The sequence below is a fragment of the Bubalus kerabau genome, chromosome 1 (genome assembly GCF_029407905.1).
Source record: "Bubalus kerabau isolate K-KA32 ecotype Philippines breed swamp buffalo chromosome 1, PCC_UOA_SB_1v2, whole genome shotgun sequence".
Classification (NCBI taxonomy): domain Eukaryota; kingdom Metazoa; phylum Chordata; class Mammalia; order Artiodactyla; family Bovidae; genus Bubalus; species Bubalus kerabau.
The window spans coordinates 194,753,375-194,771,019 of record NC_073624.1 but is presented as its reverse complement, the minus strand read 5'-3'; the positions used below and the strand labels follow the sequence as shown (position 1 = coordinate 194,771,019).

The window sequence follows — 17,645 nt, the reverse complement described above, 5'->3', positions numbered from 1 at the left end:
AGAACCCAAGATGCCCATTTTAAACTTTCCATACCAGAACTCAAAGTAATTAAGTCTAAAAAATTGCATCTTAATTTCTGGAAAATTTTCCACCATTTTTACCTCAGGTTCTGCTTCTCCTTCATTCTCTCTTCTTTCTTTCTGGAGAACATGTTAGACTTACATTCGAGAAGAAATGATGAGACACAAAGGTTTCCAGAAGAGGCAAACTTGGAACCGAGTGTCTGGAGCTCTTGTGGAAGCCATTCCCATTGAAGATAAGCTCATAGACCAAAATCACAAAGCACAAATCACTATGTTTCTTAAGCTTTCTTCTATATTTCCCATCCCATCATTTCTGTAAGTTTTCAAGAATCCCAAGATTGTCTATCAATGTACTAAGTCTCTTATCTGCTATATATGTTCTATAGTTATAACATACACATTTTTCAATGATCATAGTTTTTATTTTCAAATTTTTGCTTGGTTCTCTTGCATACTTTTTTTTTTTCCCTATAATGGCTTATTCTTGTCATAAGATTTTCAAACTTATTTTTGAACATTAAAAACCCTTTGATTCCTCTATTATCAATAATTCCTGGGTATGAGTTCTTCTATTTGTTGTGTACACTGACGTCCTCTCTCTCGTTGCAGTAAGTCAAATTTTGTGCTTTGTTATTTCACCAGTGAGCGTCCCAGCTTCAGTGGGAATGACTTCCATGGGAGCTCCAAACACTCAGTTTCAAGTTTGCCTCTTGGAACTCATTATTTCTGAACCATTTACAAAATATTTTTGGCTAACAGCTTCTGCATGAGAAGATAAGTGTGAATCAGAATCACACAGCATACATGGATGCTGGATTTGAGGTTCATATTTCTCCAGACTCTCTCTTTGCCACCCGTTTCCTACATTCTTGCATTGTCCCTGAGTTGGTAGGTATGTAGCTTTAGCCATTTTTCCCAATTGAAGAGCCCCTTCTAGCTTAAGGGAAGAAGAGCCTCATTCTAGCTCCTTACTGTGCACAAGACTTATAAGGTTTGACTATTTCTAACTGACAATGACAACTCCCACCCCTAAAGTTTATGTCTGTTTCATTTCCACTCCTGTTCAAGATTAGTTGCTTTGACTTCCCATTGCATTTTTCATACCCAGATATTTCACTTTTCTGATTTGGAACTTTCTATGTATGTTTTTATATCTGTAATGTATTTTTCTGTGTTACCATATGACTTGAGTGGCAAGAATGTGTCCCCAGTTCAATCTGTCATCTTGATCCAGTCTGGATTGCTATTTTAACAAGCTCACTAGGTAATTCTTACCAATGCTAAAGTTTGGGAATCAGACATCACATCTGAGTCACTGCATTATGGAATTTGATACTTCCGTTTCCACCAATGCCCCCACCCCAAACCACCCCACAAACACAGAGGCAATCACTTGAAGTATTGCTTCCTAAATATTTTTGTCTTCCTATTACTCCTTAGTTCATTAGGGCCACTGAAATGCTTTTCTACTGAAATCCCTTTATCTACACATTCTCCCTTAAAATTCTACTCACCTCAGGCCATGAGGGTGATCTATAGCTTGCATTTGTCTAAGCCTAAAATTCTTTCATTCTTTGGAAGATAAAACCCAAATTTCCCAGAACTACATAACAGATTATCCATAATCCAGTCTGTCCTTCATGGTTTTAACTTGATATCTTGAGCTTGACTTCATGAGGATTTCTATATAGACAATGTTTATGAACCTCAGTCTCGTAAATAATGGAATGCCCTTGTCTACGTACCCCTTTCTTCCTAACTTATCTCATTCCTATTCATGTTTTAAAGATTCAGTTAAGGCAATATATCTTCTAGACAACTGTCTTTGACCCTCCAGGCAGGGTTAACAGTCCCTCCTCTGTACTCCCAAAGGATCCTATACATACTCTGTCACAAACATTATATTGAAACTTTGTTGTATATGTTTCTCTCATAAGACAAGAGCTTCTGAAGAGAGGAGATGATGTTTCATCTTTGCACCTATAGGGTCTGGTTTAGACTGGTACTTAGTAGATAATGTTTGTGGAAGTAAATTATTATTGATGATCTCAGAAAGCCAGCTTTTTCTAATGAGCTTCATTCTTTCTTAAACTTTTATCTACTTTGGAACATTTAACCTGGTCAGAAAAATATGTTCTCAAAAGTCTTAGACCAAAAAGTTTTCCAGTAGCTTATGCACTTGGAAAATTGGGATTAGTCCAGGAGAAACATTCAACCCTTGTTGATAGGCTCTTTGGCTCTCCCAGGTTGATAGAAATGCCACCTCTTGTATAATTTATCTAATTTACAGTTTTTTCCCTCATTTACTCTATCACAGAAGATAGTAATTACAATCACATTGGAAAATAAAGAGATTGAGAAAAGAATAGAGAAGCGACTAGTTATCTTTTTTTCTCTCCTTAAAATTATGTAGTGTGACTCCAGTTTCAGACAGAAAAAAGTAAACAGAAGCAATACAAATGACTATATTTTATATAGTCGTTTATAGACTATCTAGTAACCATACCACACATTAAGCCTTTTTTAAATGGTTTAAGTTTCCTCCTTTTCATATACTGGAATTCACTGAATTACTTTGAGGTCATATATGGTATTCCCCACCCCCACCCCCAATAATGCACAAAAATTAGGCTAGCCAGCAAAGATTTTTGATGCATTTTTTGCCACAAAAATGACGTTTCTTTTTCTTTTCTGCTGTGCGCATGCATGTGTGTGTGTGTGTGTGTGTGTGTATAGGTGCACACTGGGATTATCAAGGGATTTAAGAAGCACGGTTTCCTTTAAAAAAAAAATCTTGAAGGACTTTTTAAAAAAGAAAAATAAATGATAACTTTTAAACTGAAAAAAGGAGATTTTCATGAAGTGTCCTTTTCATAGCATCTGTTCCCCACCTCACCGTGAATATTTGAGGCTCAAAGCACTTAATCAGGATGAGTTAATTCATCCACATGTAAACCCTGAGGTGATTTTAAAAATTCCATGTGTCATTAGAGTATGAGTATCAAGGCACTTGCCTCAGATTACTGTGCTGTTAACAGACTTAGGAACAGAACTTAGAATTTTCCTGTAAGATTTCTTTGAAGCTTACGAAAGTTGATGAAATAACTTTGAACAATGCAATGAGTGTGAAAGCAGGTACAGGAATTTTCCTTAGCTTTTATAACTTGCAAAGGGTTTCAAGGGAGCTCAGAAACCCGAAGAACTGGGGTGTTTTTTTCCAAGTCTGGCAGGAGGGAGTACTGGAGCACTGAATGGCTTGGTGTCTTTGGTACTTTCCTGTCTCTTCACATTTACCCTAAGAAAGGAAGCCAATGCACTTCATAAATTCCTTAACTGAAGTGCCATAGGATAGTGTGATTTCCAAAACCAGACAGTCCTTTGTTCCAATTGGTTGGAACTAGTCCCTTTCTTTCTGCAGCTGAAACTGGTCAACTAAAAAAAAAATAGCAGATGTTATGTGGACTGAACCCCATGGAAACCTTCCCATCTTCAGCTTACAGTAGTTGGGGCTGTCCCAATTCCCCAACTCACATTACTGCCTGGCCTCAGGAATATGAGCGCAAAAATGTCCATAGGACACTCACACTGTCTTTGTGGCCAGCATCTGGCTCCTGTCTTAGATTCTCCTTTGGTCAGTCCACACAGATGTTACCGTCAGAAGCAACCAGAAAGCTTAAAAACCAGATTACCAACCTCACACCCACACTGTCTCCCATTCTGATTGAGTGGAAGTGGAGAGAGGTTTGAGCTGATGTACTTTTTTGAAAGCTCCTCAGCTAGATATGATATGTAGATGTCAACCTGTAGAGCAAAAGGGGAAGCCCTAACAGCCCCTTTTCAAAAGGGCAGATGAAACAGAGAGGCTCATCACTAAATTAGCTTGTCTGATAAGCATCTGTTCTTCTAAACTTCTTTTCTAACAATCACTATCAAAATTTACCTATTTCTTAGGTTACTGCATTCTTGAGCTATATCTGCTTGGTGATCCCAGGCCTCTTTGTCTGTCAGTGGGGTTTTGCATTTTCTAACAGTTGTAAGTCATCCTGGCAGTACTAGCGATCTTTCCTTTATATAAAAAAAAAGGATCAAGGCCCTATGTCTGACATAAAAGAAATGCCTAATTTAGACATCTGTGATAGAAATTGTCTTACCAAAATCATTTAAGAATATATACAATATTATGAAGTAATTAGCCTCCAATTAAAATAAAATTTAAAAAAAAGAATATATGAGATAGCTTCTAAATGAATTTTTACTTTGGGACCAATGTTCTTGGTTGACAACAAACAGTAAACACTTTTGGTAAATGAACATGCAATTTATAATTAAAAGTTTCAGCTTATCTAGGAAAGACAAATAGTGTAATTACTGTACTACTATGATTGCTATTTCAAGAAATGTCTTCCACATAAGAGTCAAGAGGTGCCACAACATGTGTCTTTTAGTGGATGAACAGACAAACAAAATTGGATAGACATGTACTCGGGAATATTATTGAGTCTTTAAGAGAACGAAAATTCTAACACATGCTACAACATGGATGAACCTTGAGGACGTATGCTAAGTGAAATAAGTCAGTAAGAAAAAGACAAATATTGTATAATTCCACTTAGTCAAATTCATAGGAACAGAAAGGAGGAGGGGAAAATGGTTGTAAGAGTCTCGGTTTTGCTAAACAAAAAGGTTCTGGCGATTGGTTGCACAACAATATACATATACTTAGCACTACTGAGCTGCACATCTAGAATGGTTATAATAATAAATTTTATGCCATGTGTGTTTTCCACAATTAAAAGGAAAAAAATACCTTCAGTTGAAAAGCCAGGTGCATCTGTGACTCAATAATTGATACTATTAGTTTAGAAAAGGCATATAGAGTTGAAATTAGAGAAAGCAGATGTCAGTTTTCACTTCCACACATGATATTTGAGCAAAATTAGAGTATATTATTCAATCTACTCATTCTTTTTCTGTTTAGGCCACACCACTCAGCTTGTGGGATCTTAGTTCCCAGGCCAGGGATTGAACACTGATCCTTAGCCTTGAAAGCACCAAGTGCTAACCACTGGACCACCAGGGAAGGCCTTATTCATTCTTTTAGATCATCAAGAAGTATTTACTTGTTATGAATCTCCTGAACTTCAGTTTCACAGAACCTTGACTGATATTCATTCTTAACTGCGAGCTGGGGGGGAGTCAGATTCAGTCCAGGGTGTCACAAGAATGCATTTCTGGGGCCATGACATTTCCAGATCTCGTGATCTTCCGTGAAGCCAATGTTGTCCTCACTGTTACTAAGGATGACCCGGAAGTTCAGGTCTAAAGGAGCATTGATCAAATATGGCTCCTGTGGGTTTTTCTGGGTCAGGACCAAAATAGACAACTCACCATTTGTCTAACTTGAGAAATCTTAACCTGTTGCTGATGAACATCTCATCTGATTATCCCTAAATCTTACAATCAATCTCAGACTCTGGAAAGTGTGGCACCACAAGTTTCTACAAAAAGATGAGGCAAGTAGCTTTAAGCCCAGTTCACCCATTCCCCTCCCTATTCAGTATCCTTATCTATCTCACAGACAAGGGTGTGTTGATGGGAGCAGGCTTAGAGGTCTACCAGACAGGACTCCAAGACTAAGACTACTTAGACTCCTGTTTGGAAGTTTAGATTCATGTGCTATCTTTTCACTGCTAGCTTTCTTAATGGAATTAGAGAAAGTACCTTGCTAGAGAGTGAAATGAGAGACAAACTCGTGAGTCCAACAAAACCAAGGAACAGTCTGTATCTGATGACTTGTCTTACAGCAGAGACATTTGTCTAAACTTGTTAAAGTATGCAGTCTGAAACTTGCAAATATCTACATAGCAAAAGTTCCCATCACGGCCACACCTTCCCCCAGAACCCCCGCCTTGAGTCTTTGCATAATTATTCACAGTGCCTCTTTCAGTGGGTTATGCCTTTGCAACATCATGTTGCACGCATAAAAGTTAATTCATATACATCAGATTCTGAAATTAAACTTTTGTTTTAAGGACTATTGAAAGTAACTATACATGAGTCCAAATAGCCTATCTCACCATCTATGACATGTGGCCTCATGACATGAACGAGATAGCTTTTCTAAATAATACAGGACAAAACCAAGAAAGTTTAACTAAAATTACAGCTAGAATATAAGGAGTGAAACTAAATTTAGGTTACAAATATTGCCTAATGTTTCCCCAAACGCTCAGTCACCTTCATAGAGCAGGACTGACACGTTTAGTATGGAAGTTTTCTGGTGTGGCAAACCACTGCTATTTCTTAGGGGTCTTCTTTAAAGGTTTATGAGATAGGTTGCCCTGGTGGTCAAGAACAGAAACTGCACAAAAACCCTAAGGGAGAAACTAAGCTGATGATCTCAGATTGAAAAGTTTTAGCTAAAGAAAGCAAAGAAAACTTCTGTTGCAGTATTGGAAGCATGGGTTTTCTTGTCATCAAATACACAGACTACAATGTCACCAATACTAGATAAAAGGTCATCTATCACCCATGCATCATCAGTACACATTCACAAGATATCAAGAATATGAACAGAATTGAGGAGGGGACTGTAAAATGTCTTTGCAAAGATACCCTCAAAGTGACCTTGCATTGCAGCTCTTGGACAAATGAACTCCAAAGCACTTCAGTTTTGATCACTGGGTTATATCTACAGTTATCAAGATAGTATGTTTGAAATTTATTTGAGTATCAACTGTTTAGGGACTTCCCTGGTGGTCCAGTGGATAAGACTCCATACTTCCAGTGTGGGGGACACAGGTTCAATCCCTAGTCAGGTAACTAAGATTCCCCATGCCACACAGTGTGGCCAAAAAAAAAAAAATCTTATCCCAACATTCCTATATTAAGCTGGCTCAAAATACCCAACTCCTCAAATGGTCTTCAAACCAGTCTTTACCATATTATTGCTCTTCCCCATGGCTCAGCAGGTAAAGAATCTGCCTGCAATGCAGGAGACACAGGAGACGTGGGTTCAATCCCTGAGTCAAGAAGATCTCTTGGAGAAGGAAATGGCAACCCACTTCAGTATTCTTGCCTGGGAAAACCCATAGACAGAGGAGCCTGGCAGGCTACAGTCCAAAGGGTCACAAAGAGTCAGACACGACTGAGCAACTAAGTATGTACATCAACTGTACATACCTATAGCCTCTTGAGGAACTCGATTTTTCTAACTGAAAGCTAGGACACAATTTTAGTGACTCCTGGTATCCTCTTTGAGTTTGTTTCACATGTGACTTCCTCTTTATTATCGCGGATAGCTAAGAAGGAACTGAGAAGAGGAAAACCAAGAAAAGAGAATGCTCAGGGAGCAATAATTACTGAACTATTAGACACTGCCTGAGGTTTTAGATGAGACCTTTTGCTGCTGCTGCTACTAAGTCGCTTCAGTCATGTCCAACTCTGTGCAACCCCAGAGACGGCAGCCCATCAGGCTCCCCTGTCCCTGGGACTCTCCAGGCAAGAACACTGGAGTGAGTTGCCATTTCCTTCTCCAATGCATGAAAGTGAAAAGTCAAAGTGAAGTTGCTCAGTCGTGTCTGACTCTTAGTGACCTCATGGACTGCAGCCTCCCAGGCTCCTCCGTCCATGGGATTTTCCAGGCGAGAGTACTGGAGTGGGGTGCAATTACGATGAGACCTTTTAGGTCTAAGCAAATGTGAATGAAGATCATTGATTCTGTTGTCACTTCCTAACAACTGCTTCATTAATGTATTCTCTCCACTTGAATTTGTATTGTCTGACCAATTTAACATTCAAGAGAATCTTCCATTTCAAGTGAAAGAGTGGAAAAGACAAACCACGTCTTGTGCTAGGAGTCAAGCTCGATGCTTTAATTCCTGGTGATTTCTCCATATGCATCTACATGCGCATAGTCAAATTAACTGTCAAACGTGGCTTGCAATAAGCCTCACTGGAAATTTTAAGATTTTCTTTGGGAGAAACTTGACTTCCGATTCTTACTGTTTATGAAATTATTTTTGTTTCCAGACATAAACCAGATTAAAGCAATTTGAAAATTAAAGACTAGACAAATTGCTTATTTAATTGCACCCATAGAATATTCGACCAATAGATATCACTATAAAGCCCTTGCTTGATAATTCAGACAAGGATCACCATTTCAGAGGTTCTACTTATAAAGAATGAAGATCCTAAAATAATCATAGCATTGTCAATACAATGCCACTTGGCAATTTACAAACATTCACCCATACACTTACTTTTAACATTATAAATATTAATATTTTTATATGAGGTCAGATCCACTTCACCTTAAATTTCTGCTGTAAAGCTGTTTCAATTTTGCATTAAGAAAGCCACAGCTTTTTAAAACATTGTATTTTATGGGGAGAAAATACACATCACACAGAACTTCCTACTGTGGTGTGTTCTCTAATTTCTCTTAAACATTGTACAAAGTTATTTCATGTTATATGAGAATCATTTCTCCTCATGATAATTTCATTTTCTCTACTTAGATTTCCTTATGATGTGTTAAGTTGTCCTCACGGACCCTATATGCCCTGTAACTTCACCACTCTTAGAGAAGAGTGGGGTTTCTGAAAGAAACAGATGTTTCTTGGGAAGGTCAACTTAATTAGGTTCTTTACCACACAGAAAAACCCTTCAAGATGATATAAGCAATTTGGTGCTTCAGGATCTTAATTTTCTAGTCCACAAACACAGGCCTTTGCATTATGATTCAAGATAAGTCACAGATGGCCAATAGCTACCAATTTTTTCCCAGAAGGCAGCCTTAGTCAATTCAAAAGGAGTGCTGAGCACAAGAAAACAAAACAAGTATCTGCCCAATTACAAAGTCACTGCAGAGAAAAAGCTCTTCATTATTTTTATAATCATGTTGGAGATTAGCAGCACTGTCATAAGGCAGATACAGGAATTCTTTTTCACCACCTGTATTTTCTGTCCTCTGGCTTCTGTGCTCTTCCATTACGCCTCTTTGCCAATGTTACCAACACTTGTAGAGGTGGGGCTGACAAGCTGAAATTGCTTCACATACAACTTTGGCCCCTTGGGCTTTCTCTGTCACCAGAGAGGGCTGGACTGAAAAACAGCTTCCTAGCAGGCTCTGTTAGGTGTGACGATGCACTTTTCCCACTGTTCTCAGGGTGTGATTTCGGATGGTAAGGCCCAAAAGTAGATTTGGCTTGAGCAAGCGCTGGCTACTTTTTCTTTTCATGATATCTACTGAACACTCAATTTTGTTCTGTGCTGTGCTCAGCTAATGAAAACTTATTTATTGCACCGTAGGTTCTTCCTCAAAAATCTCAGTTGTCAGCCTGATTAATGTTTACTGGTAAGACTGTCGAGGCAGGGTTAGACTCACATAAAGAAAGAATGTACAAGCAGTACTCGTTAATTTCAGAAATGGATTTGTTTGACTGAGTACAGATAGCCTGATGCTATATGAAAGCAAGTTGATTGGTCTAGCTTATTTCTTTGAAGTTAGCAGGATCTCAACACCTAAAAATTCTTCCTATCAAATGTAACTCTCATATCATATACAATGACCCTCATATATCATGTAAAATGGCATGATTCCAGTACTTCGTGTTTCTGTATAAAGAGGCTTTTAAGGGAAGGTTGCCTATATAATGGACTTCCTTGGTGGCTCAGATGGTAAAGCGTCCGTCTACAATGCAGGAGACCTGTGTTCGATCCCTGGGTCAGGAAGATCCCCTGGAGAAGGAAATGGCAATCCACTCCAGTACTATTGCCTGGAAAAATCCCATGGACAGAGGAGCCTGGTAGGCTACAGTACATGGGGTTGCAAAGAGTCGGACACGACTGAGCGACTTCACTTTCACTTTGCCTATACAATGATTGCTATTTTTGACAGTGGACCTTAGGACTTGGGGATCTTGGTTACTGTTCCAGGTTCCAATCATGCACCCAATTCCCTGGCCCTTCAGCTCTTACAGCCAAAAAAAAAAATTCATGATAGAGTAGGAAAAACCAGTGAGATGGAAAGTGCGAAAACCTGGCCTGGAGTCTTGATTTTTTCTATTTTAATTAGCTGTGACTTTGGGCAAATTATGTCCTTTGACTCTGCTTCTACATATGTAATTCTAAAATGCTAGAAGTGGGTCATTTGTTTTCAACTATTGCACCCAAATCTGTCATCTAAGTTTCAGTGATTATACCTGATTTCCTTAATTGTACTGAGGGTGAGCCAATGGTTCAAATCTTCATGATCAGAAGTTAGACACTTCTTGCTTTAAGAAATTCTAAGTGGTTAGAATGGGCATCCTTGTCTTGTTCCTGATTTTAGAGGAAAGGCTTTCAGCTTTTCACCATTGAGTATGATGTCATCTGTAAGTTTGTCATAAATGGCCTTTATTATGTTGAGATATGTTCCATCTGTACCCACTTGGAGGAAAGCTTTTATCATGAATGAATGTTATATTTTGCCAAATACTTTTCTGTGTCTATTGAGATGATCTTGTGATTTTTATCCTTCCTTTTGTTAATGTGGTGTATTACACTGATTGACTTGCAAATTTGGAACCACCCTTGCATCTCTGGAATAAATCCCACTTGATCATGGTGTCATATTATATAGGTGCTCAGTAAGTGTTAGCTTTTCTCTGGCACATTTTCAACAATAACCCTTAAACCACAGGAAGGATAGCTTACCATCTTTTAGGGAAACAAATCCCAACTTTTGGATAATTTTATTGTCAAAAATTTCTACCTTATCATTGGAATTTATGCCAAGATAAAGTTTTTCTCTATTTGGTATTTATCTTTACCTTCTCTTACATAAACACTTATTCCAGCATTTCTAGAAACTAGGACATCTACTGGCAAATTCCATCTCTGTCTCTAATAATTTTTTTAGAGGGAAAGAAATGAAACTTGGCTAAAACTGTAGGTAAACTCTTCCCCAGAGTGAGTCAAGATTTTTGTCTAATTACTGGGGTTTTGTTTTCTTTTTATTAGAAATTCCAAACCCTCTGGGTATGGGAAACAAAATTAAAATGTATTCCTAAGCATGTTGTAACATAAAATAAGCTACTTAGAAAGGAGGGATACTGCAAAGAACTGAAAAGTGTCAGCTATGATTTCTGACGTCTGACTCTCTTGACTTTTTATAAAGGTGGTCACGTGGGGCCTGGCTCTTGGTCAAGGTTGTAATGATACCTAAGGGTTTGTACATAAGCTAGTTCCCCTGCAAATGAAATAAGGCTAAATCACACTTTGCATTTGTGATGTATCTTTCATTAAAAGTATTTTGTAAGAAAGAGTCATCTGATTCACCCTTTGTCACTTCAGATAAATCAACAGAACATAATGATCACAATCTTCAGGGTCAATTTAGGATACACTGATGAGAATCACTAGGAGGGCTAAGAACAACATCTGGCACAGACAGTCCTTAGTAGGGTTCATCAAGGAGAAGGCAATGGCACCCCACTCCAGTACTCTTGCCCGGAAAATCCCATGGATGGAGGAGCCTGGTAGGCTGCAGTCCATGGGGTCGCTGAGAGTCAGACACGACTGAGCAACTTCACTTTCACTTACCACTTTCATGCATTGGAGAAGGAAATGGCAACCCACTCCAGTGTTCTTGCCTGGAGAATCCCATGGACGGAGAAGCCTGGTAGGCTGCAGTCCATGGGGTCGCACAGAGTCGGACACCACTGAAGGGACTTAGCAGCAGCAGCAGAGTTCATCAAATCTTTCCTTTATTGCACAGGATTCTCAAAAGATACCATGGCAACCCATGCTGTAAAGGCCTTGCCATCACACTTCAGTGCTACTCTTTTATTACCAAGTCTGTTATACTGCCTTTCTTCTTCTACTCACTGTGACTATCTAAGGTCACCTTTACAAACCTAACAAATTAATGGTGCTCCTGATTAGTGAAGCTTCATATTAGCATTGAAAAGGAAAATCAGCATCTGGAATCAAAAGACCTTGGTTCTAGTCAATTTAGCTACTTCCTTACTAAGAGGGCATGATTAGCTCTACTCAAGCTCTCTGAGACCTCAGCTTTCCCACCTACACAACAGAGACACTAATACAGATGACAATTAGGTTTCATCAATGAGCAGTGCTGTTGGAAGTGCAGGTTAAGGATTAAGAAGCCATATATGCAACCCAGTGTGAAACAATCCCCAAGTCAAAGGCTTGCCATAGAGTAGGAAGAAACATACATGGCACATATTTATCACTCTTGAACTTTTAAAATACTCACCTGAGGAAGTATAAATACAAAGCAAAATAAGAGATGTGAAATTGATTTTTAAACTGAGTTATATCCAAATGCTACTATCACTTTTAATAGGTGATTAATGATGGGTTATTAGAAGAGAAATGAAAAGAGAAACCTACCTATACCTTCTGCATTCAGATCATTCTCTTATATGTTCTTGGTAGCAAGCATTTTATTAGTGGCCACCTGAAGATAAAGCCCATCTGTTACATCTGCTCTCTGAGTGAATAAAGGTGGGTTGGATGGGGTAGATTTCAAAGTGGGAAGAAGCTATGCTCTGGCAGGCCCAAAACAGAGATTCCATGGGAAGCAATAGGTCAGGCTTTAGAGTACCCTCATATCTTTCCAGGAAGGCAGCCACCTACTATGCCTAGGCATCAGGCCAGCTCTGGCAGGAGATTGGATCAAAGCTATTTGCATGTCTGTTTCAGGGCATTAAGTTTTGTCTACCCATACAAGGTGAGGAAGAGATCAATGCAATCATGCAGAAAACTTAATTTAGAGGAAGAAAACGGAAGAGAAGAAAGAAAAGACACAAGTCTTGCTTTCACTGAAGTATATTTTTTGTAAAGTGTGACAGAGTCATCTTTAGAGAAGATCCTTAGCGTTTTAGTGGCCAGTTTAGACTATCCTTGGTATGTTTCAAGGAATAATGATAAAAACCAGACAGACATTCCACTTCATTACAAGCATAGCATTGGGTACTGTCATCTATGTGTTATGTCATTTAATCCCCACCAACTCTGTGAAATGGCATCTAAGGTCTGGCGATGTCATGTCTGGCCTAATTTCTCATGGCCAAGAATTGACAAGGTCCAGCTTTAGAATTCGAGGCCATGATTCGAAGTGTGTGGAAAGACTAAGAAATTTTAAACCGTGCTGGCAACTCTGTGTTGTAACTCTTCTATAAATAGTTCCCTGATTATTCCTAAATCCCATTGACTTGGTATAATGTAAGCTATTCAGCAGTGTGATATGGATAAATATTTCCTTTTCAAAACACTGCACAAATACATGATTTCCTCCCTCTGTCCACCCTGTAGGAGAAGTAGGAAAAGAGCAAGGTAATAGGAATTTACCTCTAAGCTATAAAGCCTTCCTCTCCTTTCAGTAATCACTGAGGGGAGCTCCTAGTTACTAGGGAGACCATAACAGAGTGCAGTAGATTCAAGTACAACACTTGGGTTGCCTGGCTAGAGAATGCCAAAAAAGCAAAGGAAAATATTATTGTTACTGAAATCATTTGATGTCTATGACTAATAAAAAACATGTTGGCAAACTGAATTTTCAGAAATGCCCAAAGGGCTTAGTTGAAGCTATGAATTAATAGCATACAGTAGTTCTGTCTGGATAAAAGAAAAAAAGACAACAACGTTAAACCATTTTAAAATTTATCTGAATAACCAAAAGATTCCACTAGAAATCTTAAGCAACCAATCTGGGTCCTTTATTCAACTTTTCATTGAAATTCCCTCTTCCCTTTCTTTTACAGATAAATAATAATGTTACATGTTTTGAGTCACATAATTCTTGAATTCTGGGGGACCCACCAGCTTCTTGGCCTTCTTAACCAACATCTCACAAATACCAGAATTATCTCTTAAGTGTCCCTGACAGCTGTATTCACCTTAGAGACTTACACAGGCTGAGGTGTCCATTCATCCAAGTGCTGTGCCCCAGGAGGACTGGTGGCAGCTAGGGGCAGATGGAGCTGGGGCTGAGTCAGACCTCCAATTACCTCTTGACCCAGGCCCCAGAGGTTACCATGGGCCTGCCTGAAGATGTTCATCCTGATTCTGCTTGATTGTGCCCAGAGCAGGAGGCCTTTGCTAGAACATATCCTATCTTGCTATGGATATAAGCTCTAACTGTTGGAGGGTGTTTTCTCATGCTGTGCCAAAATCTGCCTGCTCATGTTTTCTATCCATTGTTCCATACACTATCTCTGGAACAATACTGTTTGACTCAACTTCCTCTCATCTTGAATAGCCCCTTAGATAACTGAAGTCAACCATCATAATTCCCTGATATACGGTCTTCTCCAAACTAAATATCCTCAGTTTCTTTCTCAGATCATAAGGCAAATATATAGACATTATAACAATAATAAGAGACAGAAAATATATAATCATCATAAGAGAACAACAAAAAGGTGGTCTGGAAATGAATTTTTTTTTTAAAGAGTTGTCTTTCTAACTGGAAAACTGAAAATTTTAAGTGATTTTGAGGAGAACTGTCTCTTTTCACTGAGTTCCTGCATGCTCTCCATCAGGCCATCCCATCAGAATGGAAATGTAGCTTGCCAAGGCTTTTTTTGGTGACACCATACCAGCTCCTAGTGAGCAGCCATCAGTTCTCACTAACTTGCATTTATTTTTGCTTTGTTTATTTAGTGTCAATGCCCACTTTGAGAAAAGTTTCTGGAAGGATACTTATCTGCCCATGAATAGTTGTGACATAATTTCAGAATTTGAATACCATCTATTAAGAATTAAGGGAGGGACAATGTAAGGAAACTGAATCCTTAGTTATTTCTCCTCCCCAAGTTTTATTATGTAAAATTCCAAGCATACAGAACAGTTGATGTAATTTTATAGTAACCACCCATATTCTTCATAGCTAGACACTACAATTGACACTGTGTTATCTTCAATTTATCACTTATCTATCAGTTTCTTGATCCATCCATCAACCCCTCTTACTTTCTTACACATTTAAGAGCTCTGTAAACAGTGCTCATCAGTACACTGAATTCCTGACACTTGAGCATGTATATTATTCAGTTCTTTTTTGATACTTTCATTAGCACTCTTTTCTGAATTCCTCCTACCATTCTTTCCCTCATTCTCTCCACGTTCTTTTCTTACAGAAAAGAAAACTTCCTTTCTACACCATTCCTCCCACTTGCCATCCCCCAAAGTTCTAAATGGTAAAAGGAAATGTGAAAAATCTGAGCATGGAACTGGTCTTGAAGCAGCATCAGGAAAGGTCCCTCCATAGGTGTGAGCACCACAGACTTGGGAGAGTTGAGGTCCTATGAACAAGCTGATGCAAACCAACTTACAAGGGAGGGAGGTGTAGAGTAACAAGGCAACTGAATTTACTGTGAGAAACACAGCTATCAAATACTTAGGCATCTACATTGCTTCATCAGCTTGATTTCTCCCTGAACTAAGCTGCATAATACTCAAATTATGAAGGATTTGGGTGAACAGAGTCACAAAAAGAAAGCAAGGTCTTAGTGACATGGAGCAGAGATCTTATCAGCACTTTTAACAGCTGGCCAGCACTGTGTCCTACACCAAAAGGATGCTTCATAATTGGTGCATTATGAAATGAGCACATGAATGCTAACTACCCCTCCAGTAGAATGGCTGTGGCTCAGGGCACCTCTCCCCTGGACAGGCTGAGCGAACTTTGCCCACGTCCGCTCTTCTAGGGCTCTTCAATGAAGTTCCAAGACCACCATTCTCCTTTGAATGATGCATTTTCTTTTATCAGTTCATATGCCATTCATTAAGCTTTCAGGAAGTCCTAATCTTAAGGTCTATGACTCTCTAATCCTGTCTTTGATAAACTGATTTTATTGGCTTTACTCTCAAAACAAAGAGTGATCTCCTGCTGCTTGAGTCTACTCTTTTTAAAGATCCGGGAACACTGTCTTCCCTGATGAGCAAAAACCATTACTCTCACTATCTCAAGATTTATGTCCGATAAGAAATGTTAGCCGTTTATTTTCTGGGCTTCCTAATTACCACCAGCCTACAAAGACTTGGCAAGGTGAGCTTTTCACTGGAAAGGCAGCACCACAAAAATGCCAACACAGCACTTTTCACAACAGATTCTCTGTAGTCGCAGAGAAATGCAATTTTGACAAATCAATCCATTTTGAGAGCCCTAAGTGGAGTTTCCTAGTCATACAGTCTCAACGGGAATCCTTTGGTTATATAACAACTTCTTAATGTAGTTTCTTCAAAGGTTTCAATGTCACAAATCAGATTATTTTATAGTAAGGAATTCCTGTCCTTGCTATTTCAGTTTCTTGAAAAATATTCTTACCCCTGACCACTTTCTCTATATAGATACCATAGTAAATATCTATAAACATCAATATTTCATGGAAATGCTTTAGAGTTTATTTGGATGCAAACTCTAAGGTGAAAATGACAAGAGAATCAAGGCTATGACTATTTCCTGTGAGGCTACGTATAGACGAGGAAAAAAAAAAAAACAGATGCTTTTTGGTGTTGGCATTTCAATGGTAAAATGCAGACTGCCAACTAGAGCTCTTTTCTAACTGCCTTTCTATATAAGCAGCCAATACCCAAGGTTCAGATCCAGATAAAAACCCTTCAGTAGGGTGAAAGATACTATGATGCAGAGAGCAGACTTTTACTGTTGGTGGTTTCAGTGCTCTGACAGGAGAGCATGGACCTCAAACAGGACTTGGTCTAGGTGAACACGGAGCTCTTTCTTTTAGCTGGCCTTTAAAGGCTACGTTTGTTCAGACATCATTAGTTCTTTTTCTTCCTTTGATGCATCTGTCTCTAGTGATGGAAACTCTTTTTTTTTTTTTAAAGAAACTAAAGCACAAAAGGAAACTGAAAAAGCTACAGACTGATTTGGCAACAGCTAAGCAAGAGGCTGCCATCACAGTCCTGGAACTCAATGAGAAGATCAAGACTCTATGTGAAGGAAAGCTAGCCCCTAGAGGTCAGTATTACCACGTGACAGTTACACACCGGCCCTGGGCCTGGGTGATGCATATAGCTTCCCTGGCAACAAAGCAGAGAGCAAGGCCACAGTGCCAGGCAGCGCACTGGGCCAGCTGCATGCTGGCCGGGCCTGATCTCCATTCTGCTTGATTAGAGACATACACAAACTGCGAGCTCCAGGCGGGGTGTGCTTCCGCTGTGAGAAAAGCAGGGAATGAATAAGCAGTTCCTTCAAGGAAAGTCTCTGGGGGCTGAAGAATAGAGTGAGACATCTGATCAGTGTCTTGCTGGGTGGCAGTGAGGAAAATACAGGGCCCAGGGAGGAAGACCGGAGGCTCCCAGGGGTGGGTCTCTGAAGTGGGGCAAGGAGAAGGGCTTGTCTGAAAGTATAGACAGGCTGATAGACCAAGAAGGGCATGGGAAGAAAAAGAAATGTTTTAACAATAGGCTAACCAGCCAGAAATAAGCAGGGAAGATGGACTGAGGGTGAAATCTGGGTGGTTCCGAAAAAGTTAATAGCCACTCTGGTATGGATGTTTTAAAGTCTTCTCTCAGAGATGATAAACACACTTGGAGGGGGCAGGGACCCTCAGATTGTCATCATCAACAATAATATGAATTAA

General features: G+C 39.2%; 1 protein-coding gene across 1 annotated transcript in view; it reads left to right on the top strand.

Moving 5' to 3' along the window:
• Nucleotides 1–17,645, top strand: part of CCDC192 (coiled-coil domain containing 192) — a 181,991-nt gene that overhangs the window by 100,664 nt on the left and 63,682 nt on the right. Inside the window, exon 5 of the mRNA XM_055543920.1 lies at nt 16,888–17,020. Coding sequence (XP_055399895.1) covers nt 16,888–17,020 — 133 coding nt within the window. The remainder of the gene's footprint in view (nt 1–16,887; nt 17,021–17,645) is intronic.